Source organism: Hevea brasiliensis, chromosome 11 (genome assembly GCF_030052815.1).
Source record: "Hevea brasiliensis isolate MT/VB/25A 57/8 chromosome 11, ASM3005281v1, whole genome shotgun sequence".
Lineage (NCBI taxonomy): Eukaryota > Viridiplantae > Streptophyta > Magnoliopsida > Malpighiales > Euphorbiaceae > Hevea > Hevea brasiliensis.
Window position 1 is genome coordinate 15,158,092 of NC_079503.1, and position 21,739 is coordinate 15,179,830.

At 30.3% G+C, this 21,739-nt stretch overlaps 1 protein-coding gene across 2 annotated transcripts; it reads right to left on the reverse strand.

Annotated features, from left to right (window-relative positions):
- Positions 1-253: 253 nt before the first annotated feature.
- LOC110667538 (cyclin-A2-2) lies at positions 254-9,449 on the reverse strand. 2 transcript variants are annotated; one of them, XM_021828395.2, is made up of 12 exons: positions 9,303-9,449; positions 7,326-7,676; positions 6,858-7,140; positions 6,428-6,561; positions 5,897-5,989; positions 5,040-5,173; positions 4,369-4,444; positions 1,799-1,875; positions 1,682-1,715; positions 1,440-1,589; positions 1,213-1,347; positions 254-702 (listed from the first exon to the last, which is right to left on the reverse strand). In XM_021828395.2, the coding sequence occupies exons 2-12, from the start codon at positions 7,614-7,616 to the stop codon at positions 649-651; spliced, it is 1,461 nt and encodes a 486-aa protein (XP_021684087.2). In that variant the 5' UTR covers positions 7,617-7,676; positions 9,303-9,449; the 3' UTR covers positions 254-648. The 2 variants fall into 2 exon arrangements, with proteins under 2 accessions (XP_021684087.2, XP_021684088.2); XM_021828396.2 differs by lacking the exon at positions 9,303-9,449 and adding an exon at positions 8,913-9,236.
- Positions 9,450-21,739: the final 12,290 nt, after the last annotated feature.

Here is a 21,739-nt window from a genome sequence, read left to right on the forward strand (position 1 = left end):
TGAATATGTAATCTATAATTTTGTGATTCATTACAATTATAATGCAGTCTTTCGAATGATATATGACAGAATTTTCCATTCATTCATACAAATCCAACCTGAAACCTTAATAAATCTAATATGAATATGCAACAAATTTCTATGACAAGATTGAAATATAAATTGGAAGGCAAAACGCATATTTTAGTTCTTTCCAATCTTTATGAGTTGTATTGAAAAAGAAGAAACATTACACTGCAAGACAACTGCTCAATATATAAGACACACAAGTATTTATTTTTCTCACTGTATAATTCACAAGGTTTACATACAAAAGTGATCTCCTTCCCAGTGCCTAGTTGCAACCTAGTGAGTAATGGCTACTGTTAAAACTTCCAAGAGAATAGGAAATTGTCTATGTTTGAGAAAGAACTTACTTGGTTACAAGAGAATAGGTAAGTGTGTTACACTTGCAACTAGTGGTTACAGGGACTTTGGTGGTCTGGAAGCACCAGCACATTATTACATGTTACAACAATGAAAGACAGATATTACAGAATCAAAAATGGGAAACTTTTGATTGGAAAAGAAAATGTTTGTGATTTAAAGTCAGGATGACCCTCAATGTAAGTACTGCACATGTTAAAGCAGGCCAACTATTCTTCATCTTCAGAAGAGTGATAAAACTCGTTTTGGAGACGTCAAGCTTGCCACGCACTTGAACTGTGTCATGATAATAACAATTAATGAAAATGGGCACATTTTGGACATGCTAAACTCCGCTATATATTGGGCTGGACTTGATCCAGATGGGCTTAGGCTCTAGCCTAAGAGGTTCAGGCCTGAGTGGGCCCAACCTGACCTAATAGTTGATCTAGTCTACCGTCAGCTCCCCATGTATCAGAAAAGTAATAATGCTCATATTTTATTTGATTCATATACAAATAGGAATCTCAAAAAGATGTCTTGCTTTCTTGCAAGTTTAGAGAGCTAGCAACCATGATTTTTTAAGGCAAATCTTATATGCAGCAAGACTATCTGAATGAGGGGAGATTCTTATCTAGACCGAGTTCACTATTGATTCAAGATACAAATACGTGAGTCTCACCATATATCTTATCTTTTGAGTTCAGGATGAACTAAATTAAAATAAAAAAAATCCCTGAATGAGTTACCAGTTGAGATGGAATAAAATAAGCAAACTATATATGCTTGGGTGTAGTAATTAATTACCTTCTCTTGTCTATACTTTTCACGTATAGCATTTAGGGAGCAACCATTAGTGTTCAGCTGCAAATCTTCAAGTGCAAGTACTGTAGTTTTCAGTTCTGATGGGCTGTAACTTGTATAGTGCTCTAGAGTTGGACCCTGCAAGATATGTTCGGGCTATTGTCTTCAGACAATGAAAGAAATAAGGAGAAAATAAAATAAAAACTAAAATGGAATTAAAGAAGTCAGACCCATGGGTGGTCTGACTGATCGAGAGTCCACCGAGCAAGGAACACTGAAGATGCAGCTATAAGAGAAGGTAGAAACTTTTGGAAGTCATATTCAACAAGAGTAAGCTCTGCCAAATAATTTGCCAGGAACTCCAGTTCAATACAAGGAACCTATATCAGACGAGAATTAAGAATCAGCTCAATTTTATTTTGCTTAATTTTCGAGTAGTTATATTACAAACAACAGTTTCTATTCAAAATACCTTCAAAGATGCTTGTGCTGCTTGAATGAATCTCCTGAAACCAATCATTAGATTCAGAAAGATAAGCAACTTAACCATCAGATGAGACATTTCCAATAGTAGTGGAGAATATTTTACCTCAGAAATGTTTTTGTGGTGGGAACAGAGATTTGGAAGTACAAGAAATTCAGAACGTGACTCTCCATTTTCAATACCTGCAAAAATATTGATATATCAGCATGCCACTAAATTTACTATTGGAAAACGTATCTAGCATAGATTTTAAGTATGCCACATGATGTATGCTCAATGGTACTTTGAATTCTTCTATACACTAAGGATTGTAAGAAAGGTAACTTCGAGTTCACAAATTTGTCTAAGACCTTGGCCTCCAAAAATACAACAGGAACTTTGCAAGTTCTATTTTGCTTTGTGGCAAGTGACAAAGACAATTTATCAAAAAATTTCATCTTAGTACCCAAAACATGAATAATTTTAACCTTGGTTATTTGAGGTCAGCAGCTCAAATGCTACAATATGATTTGTCTCAAAGCCAATAACAATAACAACAATAACTAAGCTTTAATCTTAAACTAATTAAAATCAGCTACATAGATCTTTTTTGTCATTTAGCTTTGTTTAAAACCAATTTTGTATCAATAATCAATTCAACTAAGCCTTTATCTCAAAAATTTGGGGTCGGTTATATGAATTCTCTTTCTCCACTCTAAACTGTGTTGGGATAAATCCTCAAAAATGTGTAATGCTTCTAGGTCATATTGTACTACTCTCCTTCAAGTCAGTTTAGGTCTACTCCTTTTTTTTCTATCCTCTAACCTAATGTGCTCTACTTATCTAACTAGAACCTCCGTATGTCTACGTTTCACATGACCAAACCACCTCAATCTCCCTTCTCTCAACTTATACTCAATTGGCACCACTCCTACCTTTTCTCTAATACTCTCATTACGGACTTTATCTAATTTAGTATGGCCACTCATCCACCTTAACATTCTCATATCCGCAACTCTTATCTTAGATACATACAACTCCTTCAGTGCCCAACACTCACTACCATATAATATGGCCGGTCGTATAGCTGTACAGTAAAATTTTCCTTTCAACTTATTGAGAATCTTGCGATCACATAAAACTTCCGTTACACGTCTCCACTTCAACCATCCGGCTTTAATCTTATGACTAACATCCTCCTCACATCTCCCATCTACTTGAAAGACTAAGCCAAGACATTTAAAGTGATTACTTTGGAACAGTACCATTCCATCCAAACTAACCCCTTTCCTATCACTAGTTCGGCCTTCACTGAACTTACAATACATGTATTCTGTCTTCGTTCTACTTAACTTAAAAGACCTTTGACTCTAGAGTTCTTCTCCAAAGCTCTAACTTTCTATTGACTCCTTCTAGCGTCTCATCTATCAGAACTATATCATCAGCAAAAATCATGCACCAAGGGATACTCTCTTGTATATGTTACGTCAATTCATCTAAAATTAATGTAAAAAGATAAAGGCTTATATCTGAACCTTGGTGTAATCCAACTGAGATAGAAAAATCTCTTGTGTCCCCTCCCACTGTGCGTACAATAGTAATTGCTCTTTCATACATATCTTTCAGCACTTGTATATACTTAATAGATACCATCTTTTGTTCTAACACTCTCCATAAGATATCTCTTGGAATACTATCATAAGCCTTCTCCAAATCGATAAAAACCATATGTAGATCTTTTTTCACATCTCTATATTTCTCCATCAAGCTTCTAATGAAAAAAAAATCACTTCTATAGTTGAACGACCGAGCATTAAGCCAAATTGATTGAGAGAGATAGAAGTATCATGACATAGTCGATGTTTCACAACTCTCTCCCACAACTTTATAGTATGGCTCATGAGTTTAATTCCCCTATAGTTTGAGCAACTCTGTATATCTCTCTTATTTTTAAAAATAGATATTAAAATACTCCTCCGTTCATCAGGCATTTTCTTTGAGCTTAGAATCTTATTAAATAATTTAGTTAACCATGCCAGTCCCAATCTCCCAAACACTTTCACACTTCAATTGGTATTCTATCGGGTCCACAAGCTTTACCCACTTTCATTCTCTTAAGTGCTTCCTTTACTTCTAAATATCTAATTCTTCTAGTATAATTCACATTCTTTTCTATTGCTCTGTAGTTTATATTCACCCTATTACCATTTTGACTATTATTAAAGAGATAATCAAAATAATTTCTCTATCTTTTTTTAATGTCCTCATCTTTCATCAACACTTTTTTTTCTTTATACTTAATACACCTAACTTGACTAAGATCTTGACATTTCTTTTCTCTTCTCCTTGCTAATCTATAAATATTTTTCTCTCCTTCTTTAGTTCCAAGTTTCTCATATAACTTTTCAAAGGTCTGCGCTTCTGCTCAATTTTGATTCAATATCAAAAAATTATAAATCTTTTGATACTATTTCCATCCAGGCCATTATAATTCTCTCCTTTCTCCTCTCTCTTTCTACTACTAACTTATCATACTTCCATACTCGGGCATGAAAGACTCAAACAATTCATGTGGTCTAAGAAAACACAAAAGGAAGAATGAAAACACACAAGTAATCAATTTTAAAAAAGGTCAATAATAGAGCACATAATGTTCTGTCTTATATGTAAAGTTGTCATGTAGCCTATACATTTACCTCTCTTCTTGTGTAAGTATTGTCAGTGATGAAGCAAAATTCTTCAACTCTTGGTGCACAAATTTCTTCATACTTTCTACAACCATGATTTTTAAGAACCAAATAATAGATACAATTAGTAAAACATAAAACTATCAACAACAATAGTAGTAATTGTGTTTCTGTATACAACAATAACAATTAAGTCTTAATGTATTTGCCATTGATTATATGAACCCTTGATGTATTTTTGTGTACATCACAAAAATTTTGAAGGGGATGGATGGTGTTGGGATTTGAGCCCCTGTCCTCCCAGACTACTTCTTTTTGTTACTTTTGAAATATGACCTTCTATACTATCAAACGAGGACTTGTACCAAAATGTTTTCAACATATTAACCTCCACACTCTACAAAAAAATTGCAGAAATAAAGAGGGAGATGTAAACATGTCTAGTGCATCAAATTTAGCATCATCTAGTAGCCAAATATATGTCAAGAATTTTTTAAAGTACAATTCAGCACCTAATGAATTTTTTGCCATACTGTGTTAATTACGTCAAGGGTTTCCATCACCATTGATCATCATTTTGTTATCATCATTAGACTTATACCAACTGTAATGTGACCTCAAAACTTGAAGAAAACCAGCACATTTCATTTCACTAAATTCAGAACCACCATGAAACTTACGAAGCAATTAGCATGCAAGTAACGCCAAGCAATTGGAGCCTTTGTTTCTCAATATAATTTTCAGAGAGGAATCTATCAATGAGATTAACTGTAAGGTAAAGTGTATCTGGAACAAGTCTATACTCTTCAGAAACCTGAAAGAGAACATATAAATCATTAGTTTTCAATCAATTTTGCATCTAATAACAATAAACAAAGACCAAATATTTAGTTCACACTTTAATGAGAAAAGATCAACGTATTCCTAAATAGTCTAGAGCTTCATATATAACAAAAATCCCTAATTTTTGGTCAATGTGTTATAAAAATGAAACAAATCAACCTATCATCAAAATAAGGAGTTTTATGTCAATAACAAAATATAATGAAAAGAAATCCCAAAAATATGCATGAAAACAGACAAATGTGCTTTAGACCTTCTTACTGAAATGGTATCCAAATCAGTAAGAATGCGAAGAAAGATTCCAAGCGTTCTCTATGGATGGCCCTATGCACAGAACTTTGGGCTATCCTTTAGCTCAAGAAAATAATTGTCAAGTTTGAAAATAGCCAACATTGATTAAAGGGATAGGAGAATGCAAAAGAAAATAAAGAAAAACATCAAATAAAATTGTTTTGAATTGTGATTGATGCAACAAAGTTGGTACGCTATAATACAACTTAACTAAGAAAGATTGGATGAAAGTGCAATTAACAAGTTAATGATAGCTTCTTGGATTAGACAAAAGAGTTCCTTCCCTTTTATTTAATGGACAAAGATTGTGAACTTATTTCAATGTATTTACCATTTAGTTAAAACAAAATTGTTATGCCTGTTTTAAGGCATGTGCCTCAAATGGCTTTCTGGATATACTGACCTCCACAAGCCAATCAATCAAAATTCCTCGCATGCTTGGAGTGATATCATGCTGCATTTTTTCCATGTAATTGGTCAAAGGTCTATGGTCAAGCTGTAGAAGTAGAAATGCCATAAAGTTAGCAACATATTTGTTGGGTGACACAGTAAGTTATTAAATCACCAGTTCTGTCTTCCTATGCATCCTGCTAAGAGTAAATTCCACTTTCAAACTGAAGTAGCAAACTAATAATAGTGTTGTTGCGCTGCATTTTACCATTACCATGGAGGGAAAGGAAAATTGGAGGACAATGGCAATTAGATAATAGATTTTGCAAGAATCCTACTGAACAAAATTATGCTAAGTTGTAGTCAGAAGTTAATACTTCACAAAGATGAAGGTGTAAAAGTAGCAATTAAAATAAAGGGTTAAGGAAATAATAACAATGTGTTTGAGATGTAAAACAGTTGTTTTTTACATTTAAGAATGTACAATAATTAAGGAATGAAAAATTATTACAGCATCTACCAGAGTAACAATTTCAGGACCAACCTCTTTAGCCCGTATGTTGTTATATATTTCAGGGGCATACATGCCACAGACTTGAGGATCTTTTAGATTTGAATCAATGTCCACTATGCCTGAACCACTTGAGGGGTCCAGCTTCTTGCAAAACCATTTTTCTTCTGCATATATCCAATTGAAAGGCACTGCCCTTTAGTAGTAAATTATGAACAGAACAATGCAATAGGCAATATAGTTCCACTGATATGTAATTTTCTTCCGAAAACCTAATGCTATTCTACTGACAGTGACACACCAACCATGCCAACCAACAAAACAAATTTAGCTCAGTTGTGTTGAAACTACTCACGTTTTCCTCATGACTAAATAAGAAAAGATGCAATCATCAGCTGATTAATTTAATTTTGGTACATGATTCAGAGCAATATTCATATTAAAATCATAATGGAACAGATACCTTTCTTTTGAGGGATTCGGAGTCCAGCAGGTTTTGTGAGAGCCAGCATTGGAAGCACTGGATCTGCTACAACACCTTCTCTTGCACCACGGTACGTTCTTTGCTGTTTTCCTTCTGTCTTTGTTGGTAAAGTGATCTCCCGTGCTTCCACCATTCTTATTTTTGACAATTCTTCAGCTAACTTAGCTTTTACATCCTCTTCACCCTCTGCAATTTCCATAGAGATATCAGCAGCTACCTCTGCATTCTTCTTTGTGGGGCATTTTCTTGCCTGCTTGCTAGTCTGTGAACAAGCAATATCAACAGACAGGAACCTTAGTTCATTTAACCAAAATTTGCAACTAGTAAATAACAATTGGTAACATTAGATAGAAGTAAATCTTCTTGATGAATATCAGTGCAACATACTAGACCTTGAAATAAGAATTAGGAATTTAGGATTACCAAATAAAAAACTACATACTTTACCTGATCTTTAGTTCCATTGATGCAATTTGCATAAGAATTCTCACGAGTTAAATTAGTCACATCTTTAAGCACTGCCCTTCTCTTGCACTGAAGGCCAGAAATCACAGTAACAGAAGCTTTGTTATCATCTGATGCTGTTCTTTTGGTATTGGCTCTAAGAACACACTTCTGGTCCTTTTTGAAAGACGGTTTTGAGGCAGGAAGTAAAGTCTCCAAGGCTTTAGCCCGTGCACGAGTCATTCGAGTACTGGGCTCTTCAACTTTGGCAGCAACTTTATTTTCTATATTCATATTTGCTTGCCTTCAGGAAGAGCACTGCATGATTCTAAATTGAATACCTCTTCATTGAACCTGCAATAATAACCGAAGTTCAGTATTAGATGAGAAATAAAGCATAAATCCAAGCTAGAATAATCAGTTGTTAAACGAACTATATAATTTAAGAAAATCACCAAATTAAACAAGCATTTTATTTCTCTTGAGAAAAATAGACAACACAAGTAAAAATGATAAAAGTTAAGCACATCAATCAACTACACAAATCCCTTTTCAACAAGTTCAATAAATTATGGGCCTAAATCATAGGCAATCATATCTCTTGAATGGAAAATTGACAAATTTTTTTATAACAAGTTTTTAATTCAACCCTTTGTTGAAAAGTTATGTTTCAATCACATGACAAATCGAGGCTGATCTCCAACTTAAAGAAACTATGCAATACATCCTCAATCTTCTCTTCCTTGTAGCCATTAATCAGAAATCCGAAGTGATAACTCCTTGAACAAACAGGCTATTTATTCATGTTTGGGTGCACTTATTACTTGAAACACTACTGTTTCAAATTCCACAGTGCAATGGCAAACTAGATCCATTTAAAATTTACAGAAGATATTGAAAGATAACATAAAGTGCCAAAGTTTTAGACAAACATGAGCTTCCCTGTTGCTTCTTATCATTAATGAACTACCAACTCATATCTTAATTGACAGAACATCTTAGCAAAGTAGCTCATATCTAAAATTCAGGTATCTAAACACAGCCTTAAAGTCTTCTAAATTTATATCCTTGCCCCTTTTTTGTTGTTCTTCTTCTGCTTTTGTTTCCCTACCAAAAGCTTCATACAGGTACATAAAATGACAATATCCTTAATCTTTTCTACTATTCCTCTCAACTTATGCCATGGGTAAACGGTAAACCACATATGTCAACCCCTCAAACTCCTCCATCTTTGAAACTATTTTTAGCATCCGTTCTCAACAACAATGGTGAGAACATGTGCAACATCCCAGTTTCTTGCTAGGTAAGGGGCAAAGCCAAATGGAGAACAATACATTTGTATAATTTTAGTACCTGAACCTCTATCTGTTAGCTGTAAGAACCAGATGAAGATAATTTTTCCCATTTATGCATTTTTTGCAACAATGAAGCAAGCATTAAAAATTTTCACGTCTTTCAAGTAAGATCCAGGATTTGTTTAGACATCTAGTCACTAATAACAAAAAATGCAAACCCGACATATAGCAAATAATCATTCTTAGCAGTAAATGGACCAAAAGCTTTAAACTCAAAATCAGAACTGAAATGAACCTCAAAATGAGCAAACCCAAAACGCTACGACCCTCAATTAACCAAAATTCCTCCAGGAACGAGCTATAAACAGAGAAAAACATCAAACTCACAACGAAAAAACACAATGCACTCACAAATTCATAAAATTCCAAAGCAGCTAACAAAAGAAAAGGAAAAAGCAAATAGAGAAACGAAAGAAATGTATGGAAAAAGAGCCTCGGTCACAGATCTATCAAGAGAGAAACTCCAAACATATCAAAGTTCCAACAGAATCAGCGGGTCTGTTTCATCCAACAGCAATAAGAAATAATCCATACACATTGAAAAGCTCAAAAACCAAAAAGGAATACATAAGAAGAAGAAGAAGAAGGGAAAGAAGGAGAGAGCGAGAGAGCTAGATGAGCTTACTGTGTTCTTGGAAGCTCCTGGGACTTATCAGTGACAGTCTAGAGAGCTCTACAGACAGTACAGAGAGAGGGTGTGAGGGAGAGAGAGAGAGAGCGCTTTTAGGTGGTTTTGAAAGAGACAGAGAGAGAGAGCGTGCGTGTTGAACTATTGATATAAGCGGAGCCTGGGCGGGATGGAAGCACAGTTTGAACTCCCAAAAATTTTGTTATGTCCACCATCGGTTTCCGCTGCTTCCAGATACGACTTTTTTAAACAGCCCCTGCAATACAAATGTTGTGTTTTAAATATTTTTTTTTTATGTATATTCATTTTCAGTTTCTGTGTTTAATTATTTTTTAATTTATTTAAGTTTAATTTCAGCATCATTAAATTAATATAATTTTCAACTATTCAAATACAAAGAATGTGGCTCTTACTTCTTAACATCAGTATGCTAAATATAAGGAAAATGACAAAAATCCAGGCTGGCCCAGCCACTAAATAAAATTACTATATCTACCCACATTATAAAAAAATATATATAAAAAAAAAATCCTTTTGTATTTTTATACATGAATTTAATTTTTATTAAATTAATATTTTACATTTTTCTTTGTTAAAAAGTGATACAAATTGTAATTAATGGTTTGAATTATAATTATTAACTAATGTAGAGTATTAAATTAATAAAAATTAAAAAAAAAAGAAAAAGTTTAATGGTAGATTTAGTATTTAAAAAATTATTTTATTATTTTAATTCTTTTATCACTAAATTTTATTAAATTTAATTTTAAAATTATTTTTTAATAATTATATCTAAAAAAATAATTTTTCTAACAATAATTTTATCAGAAACATCAAACACAAGTGTGAGAAATGATTATATTATACAAGGCAGCATCATTACTCTTTGTAAAATTTTGTACTAATAATCTACTTGAATAGTGACATACAGAAAGTGCAATTCATAATTTAGCAAGTCATTTAATTTTTTTTTTTCATTTATTTTCTTTTTGAGGTTGAAAATTCCCATCCTGTTGTTTTGATTTCACAATTTTCTCTTTTTTTTTTCATTTCTTTCTTCTTTTTCTTAAATTGCTCTCCTCCTGAAATGCTATTGTATTTTCTATTTTAAAAGACTCTCCCAAAGTTAATCCACAGACAAGCAATGTCAGATAAAAATACTTAATCCAAAAAGAAACTATAGTTTGGAAACAGTGTCCTTTATAGTTATTTGGTTTTATATGAAAGTAAAATTATTTTATTATAAAAAATAAATAATTTAACAAAATTTTTAATTTTGTTTTATTAAATTTTTTAAATTAATACTATTTTTTACAAAATTATTAATTACAAAAAATTTATTAATTTAATAAAAAAATTTCATATAAAAAAATACATATAATATTTTTAATAAAATTAAAAATATTAATTAAAGATGACAATAGATAAAAGTATGGCTATCTAACATTCACATTTAAAACCTATTATTTCAATTAAAATTTAAGCTTTTTTTTATGCGAAGAAATTCTACTTTTTTCATTAGGTTAATAATTTTTTATAATTAATTATTTTACAAAAAAAGATAATATTAATTTATAAAAATATCATGACATAAATTGTAAAAATTTATTAAAACACCTCATTTTTTTAATAAAGTAATTTTATTTTCTTTTACTTTGTACTTAACATAATTATTTCAAAATTTTAAAATTAATAAAATTTTGGCACAATTTTAAAAATATAAATATAAAAAATTAAATATTAACTTATATTATTAAAAAAATAAAAAATAATTCACATAATGCACGAGTAAAATAACCAGATTAATAAAAATTTGCATATTTTTAAGTGTTTTGAATTGAATAAAATTGTACCTAATAAATTAGAATCGTATCAAATTAAATTTATTTTAATATTTTTATTCAATTTTAATTTTTTCTAATTAAAAATCAAACCAGAACTATCCTTCATTTTTATCGAATCAAAAACCAAGTCAAATAAATAATTTTAAATATATATATATATATGTATATATATATATTCTTTTAGTATAATTATATGTTTATTTATATACAATTAAAATTGTAATATATATCAAAATTAATATATTAGTTTGTATTATAATTATTATATTATATAATATATTTAATCCTTGATTATATATGTATCTTATAATTAAATTTTATATAACCAAAAAATAGCTTAATGATATATTATATAGTATATTGTGATAACTTGAAATTTTAAATAATAAGTTAAGTATAACTTTTCATAACAACATTTATATAAAATTAAAATTAAAATTTAAAGTATTAAAATAAAATGAATTGTAATTAAAATATAAAAAATAAAACGAAAAACTTACCTAAAATTCAATTCAATCCCAATTTCTAAACATACTTTTAAAAAAAATTAAAAGGTGAAATTAAATACTTAAATTTATTAAAAAATAGGAATTAAATAGTAATTTTATTATTATTTAATTAATGAAAACTTTACTTGCTCCATGCCGAGGCTTTACGGAATGCGAGAAACCTAACAACTCACAAGTCCACCCCCGGCCCATTCGGAGGCGGCAAGAAGGTGGACCCACAAATTTATGCGTTTAACACACGTGAGTGGACCCTAAACCTTTTTACTTTATGGAGCCTCTGTTTGAGCCCAAGAGGCGCCTGTGGTGCCCAGAATGATAAAATTTAAGTTAAGGCTCCGTTTATTTAAAAAATATATATATATTTTTTTTAGTATTTGAAATATTAAAAAATTAAATTAACACAAAATATTTTTTAATAAAAGAAAAAATAAATATTTAAAAAAAGAAAGTTATTTTTTATTTTTTATATTTTGATAAATTTTTTAAAATGTAAAAATTTATACTTATATGATATAGCTACGTACTATTAGTTTAATATAGTAATTAAATAATTAAAAATATTTTCATAAAAAATACATACGAAAAATATTTTTTATAAAAAAATATATTTTATATATAAATTATTTTTTTGTAAGCTAAATTTTAATGTTCTTTACACTAATGTAAATATGGGTCATCCATAAATAATGGAAAGTGAATCTTACATTAATGTGAGTGAAAAACATATATTGTTGGTGTATTGTAGAATTTACCTTCTCACGTTATTGATGAGTTTTAAGTTAATGATTCTAAAATTATATTTTCATGAAAAAAATATTTTTCATATATAAGTTATTTTTCGTGAAATAAATGAAATCTTAATTTAAAAAAATAGAAAGAGAAAAGAAAATAATTGAAAAAGGGGTCCCAAAAGATCTAATTAAATAATGGGAGTCCATCTAATCAAACAATAATCAATCTCAAATGATGAAGAAGATTGATTTAAAGAAGTAAGTTTTTGTTTATAAAGAAAGAAATGAAGTTTATACTTATAAAGAAAGAAATGGATGCCAAATTCAGTAGAGCCAAACTGCAAAGGACATGGTGATGGTCCCTCCTTGGCCTTTGTCTCCTCTCATATCACCTTCAACACCTAATCTTTCTTGCTCAATTATTAGTGGGGATTTGTTCAAAATAGAGCAAAGCAAGATTTGACAATGAACACAACACTCCTATCCTTGTAGGGAAATTAAGAGGATTCAATTAGAACAACAATAAAAAATATATATATATTTAACTGCAATTAAAAAAACCCATTTAAAAAAAAATCAATTTTCTCTAACCTCAATTATTTATACATTGAGAAAATAATATATATTATTATGCAATTTTTATAAGTCTTCAATGCTTTTAATTTCTGGACTCAAAAGTAAACAATTAAATAATAGAAGCTTAATATACAAATTCTAAAAAGCTTAGGGGCTACAAATTGGATAATATAAATATATACAAAACATTTGGTTCTCTCAAAAAAAGAATTATGGGATCTTCCTTTGCCTTGATTTAAAAGCAGCCCTTTATGGGCCATAAAATGATTTTGCAATTCCTGATCTCACAGAGAATTCAAATCTTGAGATTCCAAAAGCAATTCAAAAATCATCAGATTCAGGGGGAAAAGCACAAAGCTCCTCCTGGGAAACTTTTGTGTCTGCCTGTGCTTTGAGTGACTTCATACATTGCAACCCATCAAAAACACTAACATTTTGGTCCATAAAAGACAAATAGATTGAAATTTAAATGTTGTTAGTTACTTAGCGTTTGCCAGACTTTGTGGGTTTGCTAAATTGGTCACTTCTCTATCGTCATTTCTGTGTTTTTGTCCCTGTCGGAGTAGTGGAAAGATAAAGTAAAAGCATGGGTAGTCCTCTATTGTATCAGAGGCAGTACTAGCATAGCTACTTCTGTACCTTTTGGGCCATTTGAACATTGAAGCTTGACTCTGAATTAAATATAGGATCCCATCCATGTGCTTAGTTCTTAACAATAATGTGCAAATTCAATCAGTTTTCTGTAAAAATATTGTCTTCATAAATCTACTTGGTGCTGCAAAATCAATTTCGGCAACAAAAAAAAAAAAGGCTTAATTAGAAAGTTGTAGATTAATTGGGACAAAAGATAATTTTGAAATTATTTGAATATCCCAAAAAATATATATAGAGGCAAATTTAAGCTTTGTTCCTAACAAAATTGACATGGCATTAAAGCCATGTCTGTGAATCTGTATTTCTTTGAAATTCTTTGGTTTTCTTGGGTCTTGAATATTCTATTTATTCTTGTGCTCTTTGTCTTTAAGTTTGTCTGGTTTCATTCCTGATTTTCTTGGGCTGATTATGAAAATGACATCAAGCAATTCCGAATCTGTCACCGTTCGATTCATCGGAATAAATTATTTTATCTGAGAATTTCAATTTCAGTTGTTTGTGATGGAGAAAGAATTTTGGAGGCATATGGATGGAAATGATCCAGCTCCCAAGGATTCTACAAAGTTGTTTCAATGGAGAGTCAAAGAATCAAGAAATTATAGATTATCATTACGATTTCATGTTAGCATTTGACATAAAATGGTAAATAAATAATACTTAGATATATATATATAAATATGATTATAATTAAAAAAAAAAACAAGGTGATTATAAATTTTTGAGACTCACTTTTATATATATATATATATATATATACATGTCAACTAACTATTGGATTGTGATTCTATTTTGAATATATTATATCAATCACTATTTTATTATATAATTTCTCTAAAGAATCTAATATTATAGCCTGGATTTTAGGATATGTTGACTTCTTATTGTATAAAATTGTATAGACCACGTGAGAATATTTAAAAATATTTATAATTAGGGCGACAATGTAAAACAGTTTCAAATGGACAATGACGTTACTAATTGCTATCAAGACAATCTCTCTATCCATTTTTTTTTTTTTTTTTACTTTTAAAATTTGCTGATATTATTTATGCTATGATCATTTTTATAGTTGGCTCCTAAATTTTACTTTATATTTCATTTTCATCTCTTATTTTAAATTATTACTAAAAAATTTATGAATTTTAATTTTATTTCATGAAAATTACGATAATCTGTTATAGTCTATAATAAGTTTTCACGTTAAAAAAAAATAATGAAATTACTTTTTTACCTCTTTTTCTCTCACACTAAAAAAAATAGACCATTTTAATCATCATCTGAACTTGTTACAAATTATCAACGTCATCTTAACTATTTATTTCCTGAAAATAGTAAGTATTTACTTTAATCGAAAAGTACTGAAACTGCATTTATAAACGTCAAATTGTAGCATTAGTGATTTTTTAATCTGAAAATCTACTATTGCAGGTTAAAGGGATTTTTTGTGAAATAAAATTTAAATTTAGAAATTTTTTAATAATAAATTAAAATTAAATGATGAAAGTAAAATATAAAGTAAAATTCATGGATGGGCTACAAAAATTACCCTTATGCTAAGGTAGCCACAAAGCAAAAGGTCATTTTTGCCATTACCTCCGCTTACAATTTTTCGGTGAAGGGCTACTATAGGGACAAAGATCTTGTAGGTGCTAGTAAGTTGAGCCTTTTCTGGCAATGAATATCTATCTATTGGTGTGCATATATATAGCCATTTTTCGAAATTTGGGAAGATTAAGAGGGAATGAATCTTTATTTCAAGATGATTAAATCTAGATCCACTAAGAATAGGCTCGCTTGTCATCTTTTATTAAAGATTGTGAGAGCAAGAGAGATTGGACTTGGCTGTCAAGATTAGCAAGGAAATGAAAGCTTGAGGATTTGATATGGACTTAGCCAATGCCACCATGTTAATTCATTTGCTTTGTAGAATTCATAGACTGGAGTTTGAAGACATTCTACGGGGAGGCATTGTTTCTCAATTTTTAAGAACTGATTCATTTATCTGAAATAGAATTTGCCAGATGGAAGAGGAATACTCATGCACAAGTTGAATGTGATATACCCTTTCCTTAATTGGAATGGGAAATGAGGAGAAATTAAATAGAAGAAATAAAAATAAAATAAAATATAATATAATTTCCTTTGATTATTAATATGGGAGAAAAATACAATTTCTCTCTTAAAAAATTAGAGAAATAATTATTTTGCCTTGATTTTTTTTATGTTTAATTATAAAATAAGGACATTTAAATAATTTTAATCATTATTCTCATTTTTTTTCCTCATTTTCCTCCAATTTAGAGGAAAATATTTGGAGAGAAATAAGAAAATTTAAAAAATTAGATTTCTTCCCCTTTCTCCTTCTTTCCCTCCCCTTATTTATTGTCCAAACAAGAGAAATTAGAGAAATCCATTTTTTTTTTCTTTTTTCTTCTCTCTATTTCCCTTAATCCAAAAAAAAAAAAAAAGGGGGATAAATGTAATTCTTGTTTCTGCTTTGCCTGTGTTTGAAGGAGCTGTTTTCCAACAGCATTCAGCAAGAAACAGAAGCAGTCACTATTCAGTCTCCTTCATCACACCACATACTACAATTTTAAAATGTGAACTAAATTTTAAAAAACTGAACATCTAACTATTAGAGATAGTGTTAATACCCCTCTTGACACCTACTAAACATGGAGAGACAAAAAAAAAATAGAAAGATGCATTGAAATTGGATTGTATAGTTAAATATAATATGAGAAATAATAAAAATAATAAAAAAATTAAAATTGAAGTGAAAAAGTATTAATCTAATATTAGAGAGGTTCAATCAGTCTAAGAGATTTTAAGTTCAAATCTCGTCATTAACTTTATAGTATGATTGTATGTTTATGTTTAATTAACCACATCCATAAATAGGGATAGATATAAAATTAAATATTAAAGGGGTCAGAATTTAAATATTCACATAATTATTATAATTAATAAAAATTTATAAATTGCACTTTTATTAAATAATAATCAACATTCATTTTTTTTTATAAATGATATATTTTATTCATTTTAAATAACTAAAAAAAAAAAACAAAGAATGTCCATATATACTGTGCTTAGGTTAGCAAACTCACCCCATACAATTAATTTAGGACCTAAAATGTTGAGTGAAAAATCTAGTACAAGAATACAAATATAAGAAGCTCGGAGGCTCCTCTCAAAATATGAGACTAGCATCTAATAAAGCACACTAAGGCATGTCAAACTTATTAGCTTGTTGCCCAACTCAAAGTACCATGAGATTAAAATGATTTACAACCCAAAAAAATTGCCAAATTTTAACCCGTACTCAGCATTAGATAGCATGACATTAAATAGTTCTTATGCAACCTATCTTTACTATTATATGTAAGATATCAAAAAAGAGTATGTCGCTTTCAATTCATAAAAATCATCTATAAGTAGATGTATAGTAAATTTTTTAGTAATTTTTTTTTTTAAATTTATAGCACCAAGCAATTAGAGAGAAATTCATTTTTAATTTTACTAAGAAGCAAATTATGAGATCTAAGAATCGGGTCAAGAGGCAAATCAAGTATATGAAGACAGACCAAAAAGCTTTTATCTTAGCAAACAAGCAATTTCATTCTTTAATTATGTCGAAATCAAGGGTGATAATAAAAGTACATATCATTTTAGCTTGATTATTTTTCTCATTGTTTCTTTTTTTTTTTTTCCTTTTTTATATTTCAATTTTTATTTTTTTTATTTTAAAATATTCTAAATAGATACTTTGCCTTATAATATTTAATTATTATTATTTTATTCACTTTAAAATATTCTTTTAGCATAACAATATCTCAACTCTGCAAAATTTATTATTATTATTTTTTTTTTTTTTTTATTATGTGATATGGTTACAATATATCTAATTATTATTTTAGAAAAATGAAGGGGTCAAGAGTAATATATTTGCTATCTTAATTTTAGGTATATATAATTTTTTTTTTTTCCAAAAAGAGGGAGGGGAGGCTCCTTCACCCCTTCACTTGTATCCACTCTATTCATGTAATATTCTGTGTGTAATAATAATAATAATAATAATAATAATAATAATAATAATAATAATAATAATAATAATAATAATAATAATAATAATAATAAGCTAATATGATATGTGATAAAAATGAGCATATTGAGATTGAAGTGTAGGGCAAATATGATAGACGTAGAATGACTTCGCAAAATGCAACATGTTAAAATTAGAGTGTAGAGCATTTATGATACGTGTTAAAATAATGGACCACATTAAAATTAAAATGTAAAATTAATAAGATATTATGTGAGATACTAAATAATTATTTTTTTAACTAAAATAGAAATTTTATTCATTTTAAAAGAGAAATACAAAAGGTAGGGTTTGATAAAGCCAAGGCAAGAGATACAAATAAACCAAATAAGGAAAACTATATTCATAAGAAACCCTAGGATTCTCTAGAAGTCTTCCCAAAGAAATTTTTAGAGACTCGCAACTAGCCCTGCTGTACATGCACCACTACCAACCAAAAGGTATATCCCATGAGCACAACCACAGCTACCAACTACACACCACAAAAGAAAGCAACAAAAACCAAAGCCCTAGCCATAGCAGAGGACAGAGCAAAAGCTTGGCAAGATTCAAAAGCCCTAGAGAGAGGCACTTTAATAACCCAGGCATCACCTCCCCCATTGCTTGAGGAAGCAATAAGCCTTTCTCCAAGCTAAATCACCAGCACAAATTTTCTCCAAAAAGAGGATGACAGAGCTAGACTTTCAAAAGGGGAGCTAGATAACAACCGAGACCTACTACCTACAGTTTTTTTAACCCTTAATCGGATGCTAACCTTAGGACCAAATAGACCTCAAAACCATTGCCCTTATCAGGGCCATCCTCAACCAAACACAAACAGATACCTCACAGGAACTGTCATGGCCCAACTTTATGAGCCGGACCGACACTAAGACTTATGCTAACATAAAGTCCAAAAAGCCTGTAATAAGCCTTATTGTTCTCAAGTCTATGATCACACCAAAATAAAGGCCCAACATGCAAAACAAAATAAAATAAAATATAGTTAATTTTCATTAATTATTACAATATATATATACACTAGTGTCACAAAAGGAGTTCTAATAATTAAACAAACAGATAAATAGATAATTAATAAAAACTATGAAACTAATATATAAAAAAACCATAACCTGTGGAAACAAATACAAGTTGAACCCGAAAATAAACTTGCTCCTCTTACAACCTGGGAAAAAAAATATTTGAACAAGAATGGGCATTCGACTAAAAGAGTTTAGATATTAATTATAGATGCAATTTCTATAAGTACCTAAAATTAGTACAAACCTACCATGAAATGCATATCTATCACATAAAACAAATAGTTCATTCAATATTCACATAAGAAGATAATTTGGAGCTACACACGCACACATTGTATCACGTCAATACATAAATATGAGAGCTAATCCTCTATACAGCTTTCTTAGTCCAAATCCTACTAATGAGCTTAACTCAAGCTGGACTTTTGCTTAAATCCATGTGTAGGGGCCAACGAGATCAACTCAAAGCCGTGCCTTCCCCCGACTTTCCATATCCATAAAAATTGGGTCCCAGTAAGACCAGCTCAAGCCACGACTATCCATTAAATCCACATCCATCATAAACTATGTATATATAACACACATAACTCTAAATTATCCTCAGGGTGATAATCACAGACAAATAATAATATTTAAATATGTAGCAACTAGAATGCCCCTAATATATATATTATTAGTCATATGCATAATTGAATATTTATAAAATACATGAGCATACCTGACATATAATTAATATTGAAATTACAAAAAAATCAATATCTAACTCACAGACTGGTTGACTTGACTGTAGCTGGTCCGGCTAGAATGAGAAGACGACTAGCTTGATTACCTATATAGACACATTGACCTCTATCAATATACTGACATAACTAATCAATTAATTTAATTTATAGAAGTAAGAATAAATTCTAAGGTCTTGTCGAAATTTTGACAGAGTCTTCCCTATAACTGGACCTAATTTTCTACAAGAAAACTCAGCAAAAAACAACACATAGGGCTTTAGGCCCACAACAACAACATCACATGCCTATCTAGGGCCTACAAGAACCTAATCTAAGCCCAATTGTCCAAACTCCAACTCGGGTCTCTAACTCATTTACAGTCCAAAAATTATCAAAATGCCATCCAAAAATTTCAAAAATATTCCTAGGGGTCCTTCTTATTATCTTAAAGTCCACATAAATTGTTTTAGCTATTCTCAACATGCTAGGAATATTTTACAAATTAGCTTAACTAAGGTAAAAATTATACAACTTGAGTTTGGGATTACCTTTGCCAATTTTATTGCTTGGAATGCGTTCGAAACGTCTGAAAATACTAGGATCGACTATAATATTGACTATATTTTGGAACAGACTGCTGAGCATTCGGATCAGGCTTAAAACTCGATCCCTAGTGTCGGGGAGCTATTGTCAATCCGAGTGCATATTCGGAATGCCCATGAGCTACTGGTGACAGATCTGTAGACAATTCATCAAAACTCTACTTCAATTGCTTGATATTGGTCGATTTAGTTTAGCCATCAAATGAGTATCTTTTCTGTTCGACCTCCAATCGAGGTGTGGTTGGTGTTAAATCAAAGCTTGCGAAGAGTAAATGAAGATTTCCAGGCCCAATCGTCCACTTCGGTCGCTGGTTAGCTAGGATCTAGCTAGAAAGATCGAAAAATCCAAAACTTCTCTCCTGCATAACTTCTTCATTTGGCCACCTTTTACTCGAGGTTGGTCTCAAAAGAAAGCTCTTCTCACGAGGATTCCAACACCACCCAAATTGCCTCTATCCATTGCAAAAAACTACCAAAATCACGCTTGGAAAAACGTTGTTGTGTGCACGTGCGTTAGGATCCCTATAGTCGCCGTTCTGATTCCTTCATAGTTACCGGTGGGTGGAGGTGACTGGCTGGCGTTGCCCCTAGCCGGTTTCTAGGAAAGAAAGGAAAGAAAGGAGTGAGGGGTTCGGGAAGCGGGGAGAAGAGAAAGAGAGGGGGGGTGGGGTTTGCTAAATTTTTCAAAAAATGTTTTTTTATTATTTTTTACTTTTAATTACCTTTTTAGTGCTTAAAGGTTTTAGGTTCATTCAAGTAGGTCCAAGAGTACTGGGTAATATAATTAAATTAAGTTCTAGTAAAAGTATATGAAATAACATTTTCTAAATAATGATAATACTATACTTAAAATAATAGTACCCACTAAAATTGTATAAAATAAAATTCAATTTAATTTTTTAATAATAATAATAATACATGTAAATAATATTCCTTTAAAAAAATACCATCATGAAAAATATTAATTTAACATAAAATATTAATAAAATAATATATTAATTATAATATTTTATTGTAAGAAAAAAAAAAAGATTGTTATAGGAACTTTCAAGAGAAAACCCACAGATCTGTAAACAACACAAAAGAAAAGCATGTACACATCTACACCCAAAGATGGGAAGAAGTTTTACCCATAATCCAATCAAGGGAGGGCCTTCCCTATTCTGAGGGGAGAGGAAGGCCACGAAAGGCAGGAAACTCGTCTGAAACCAAAGGAAACCAAGCAATGGAAAAACTGAGAGAAAGCGTTAATTTTTTTATATATATATATATATAATTTATAATATAAGATTTTTTAATTTTAACAAAGGAATTTGACAAAATAAAATCAATAATAAAATGGACCCAACCCAAATTGGGAGGGACCCTTGGCGAAGATAACGGACAATGTCAAGTTGAATTCGAGTATGCAGCAGTAATAAATGTTGGGGTAGAATATCGTACAACGATTAATATAATTTAATGATAGGGCTTGACAAAATCAAACATAAACATGGTCCACATAGGAATATTTCAAGTGTGTAAGAAAAATATATACGAGACAAAATTAAATTAATAGTTGGCGTGGTTTAATTTTTAAAATATTAATTATTATCTCATGAAAATAAATCTTCTCTCTCTTCATAATTATGTTTAATATTAAATATTAACTATAAATTATATTTATCAA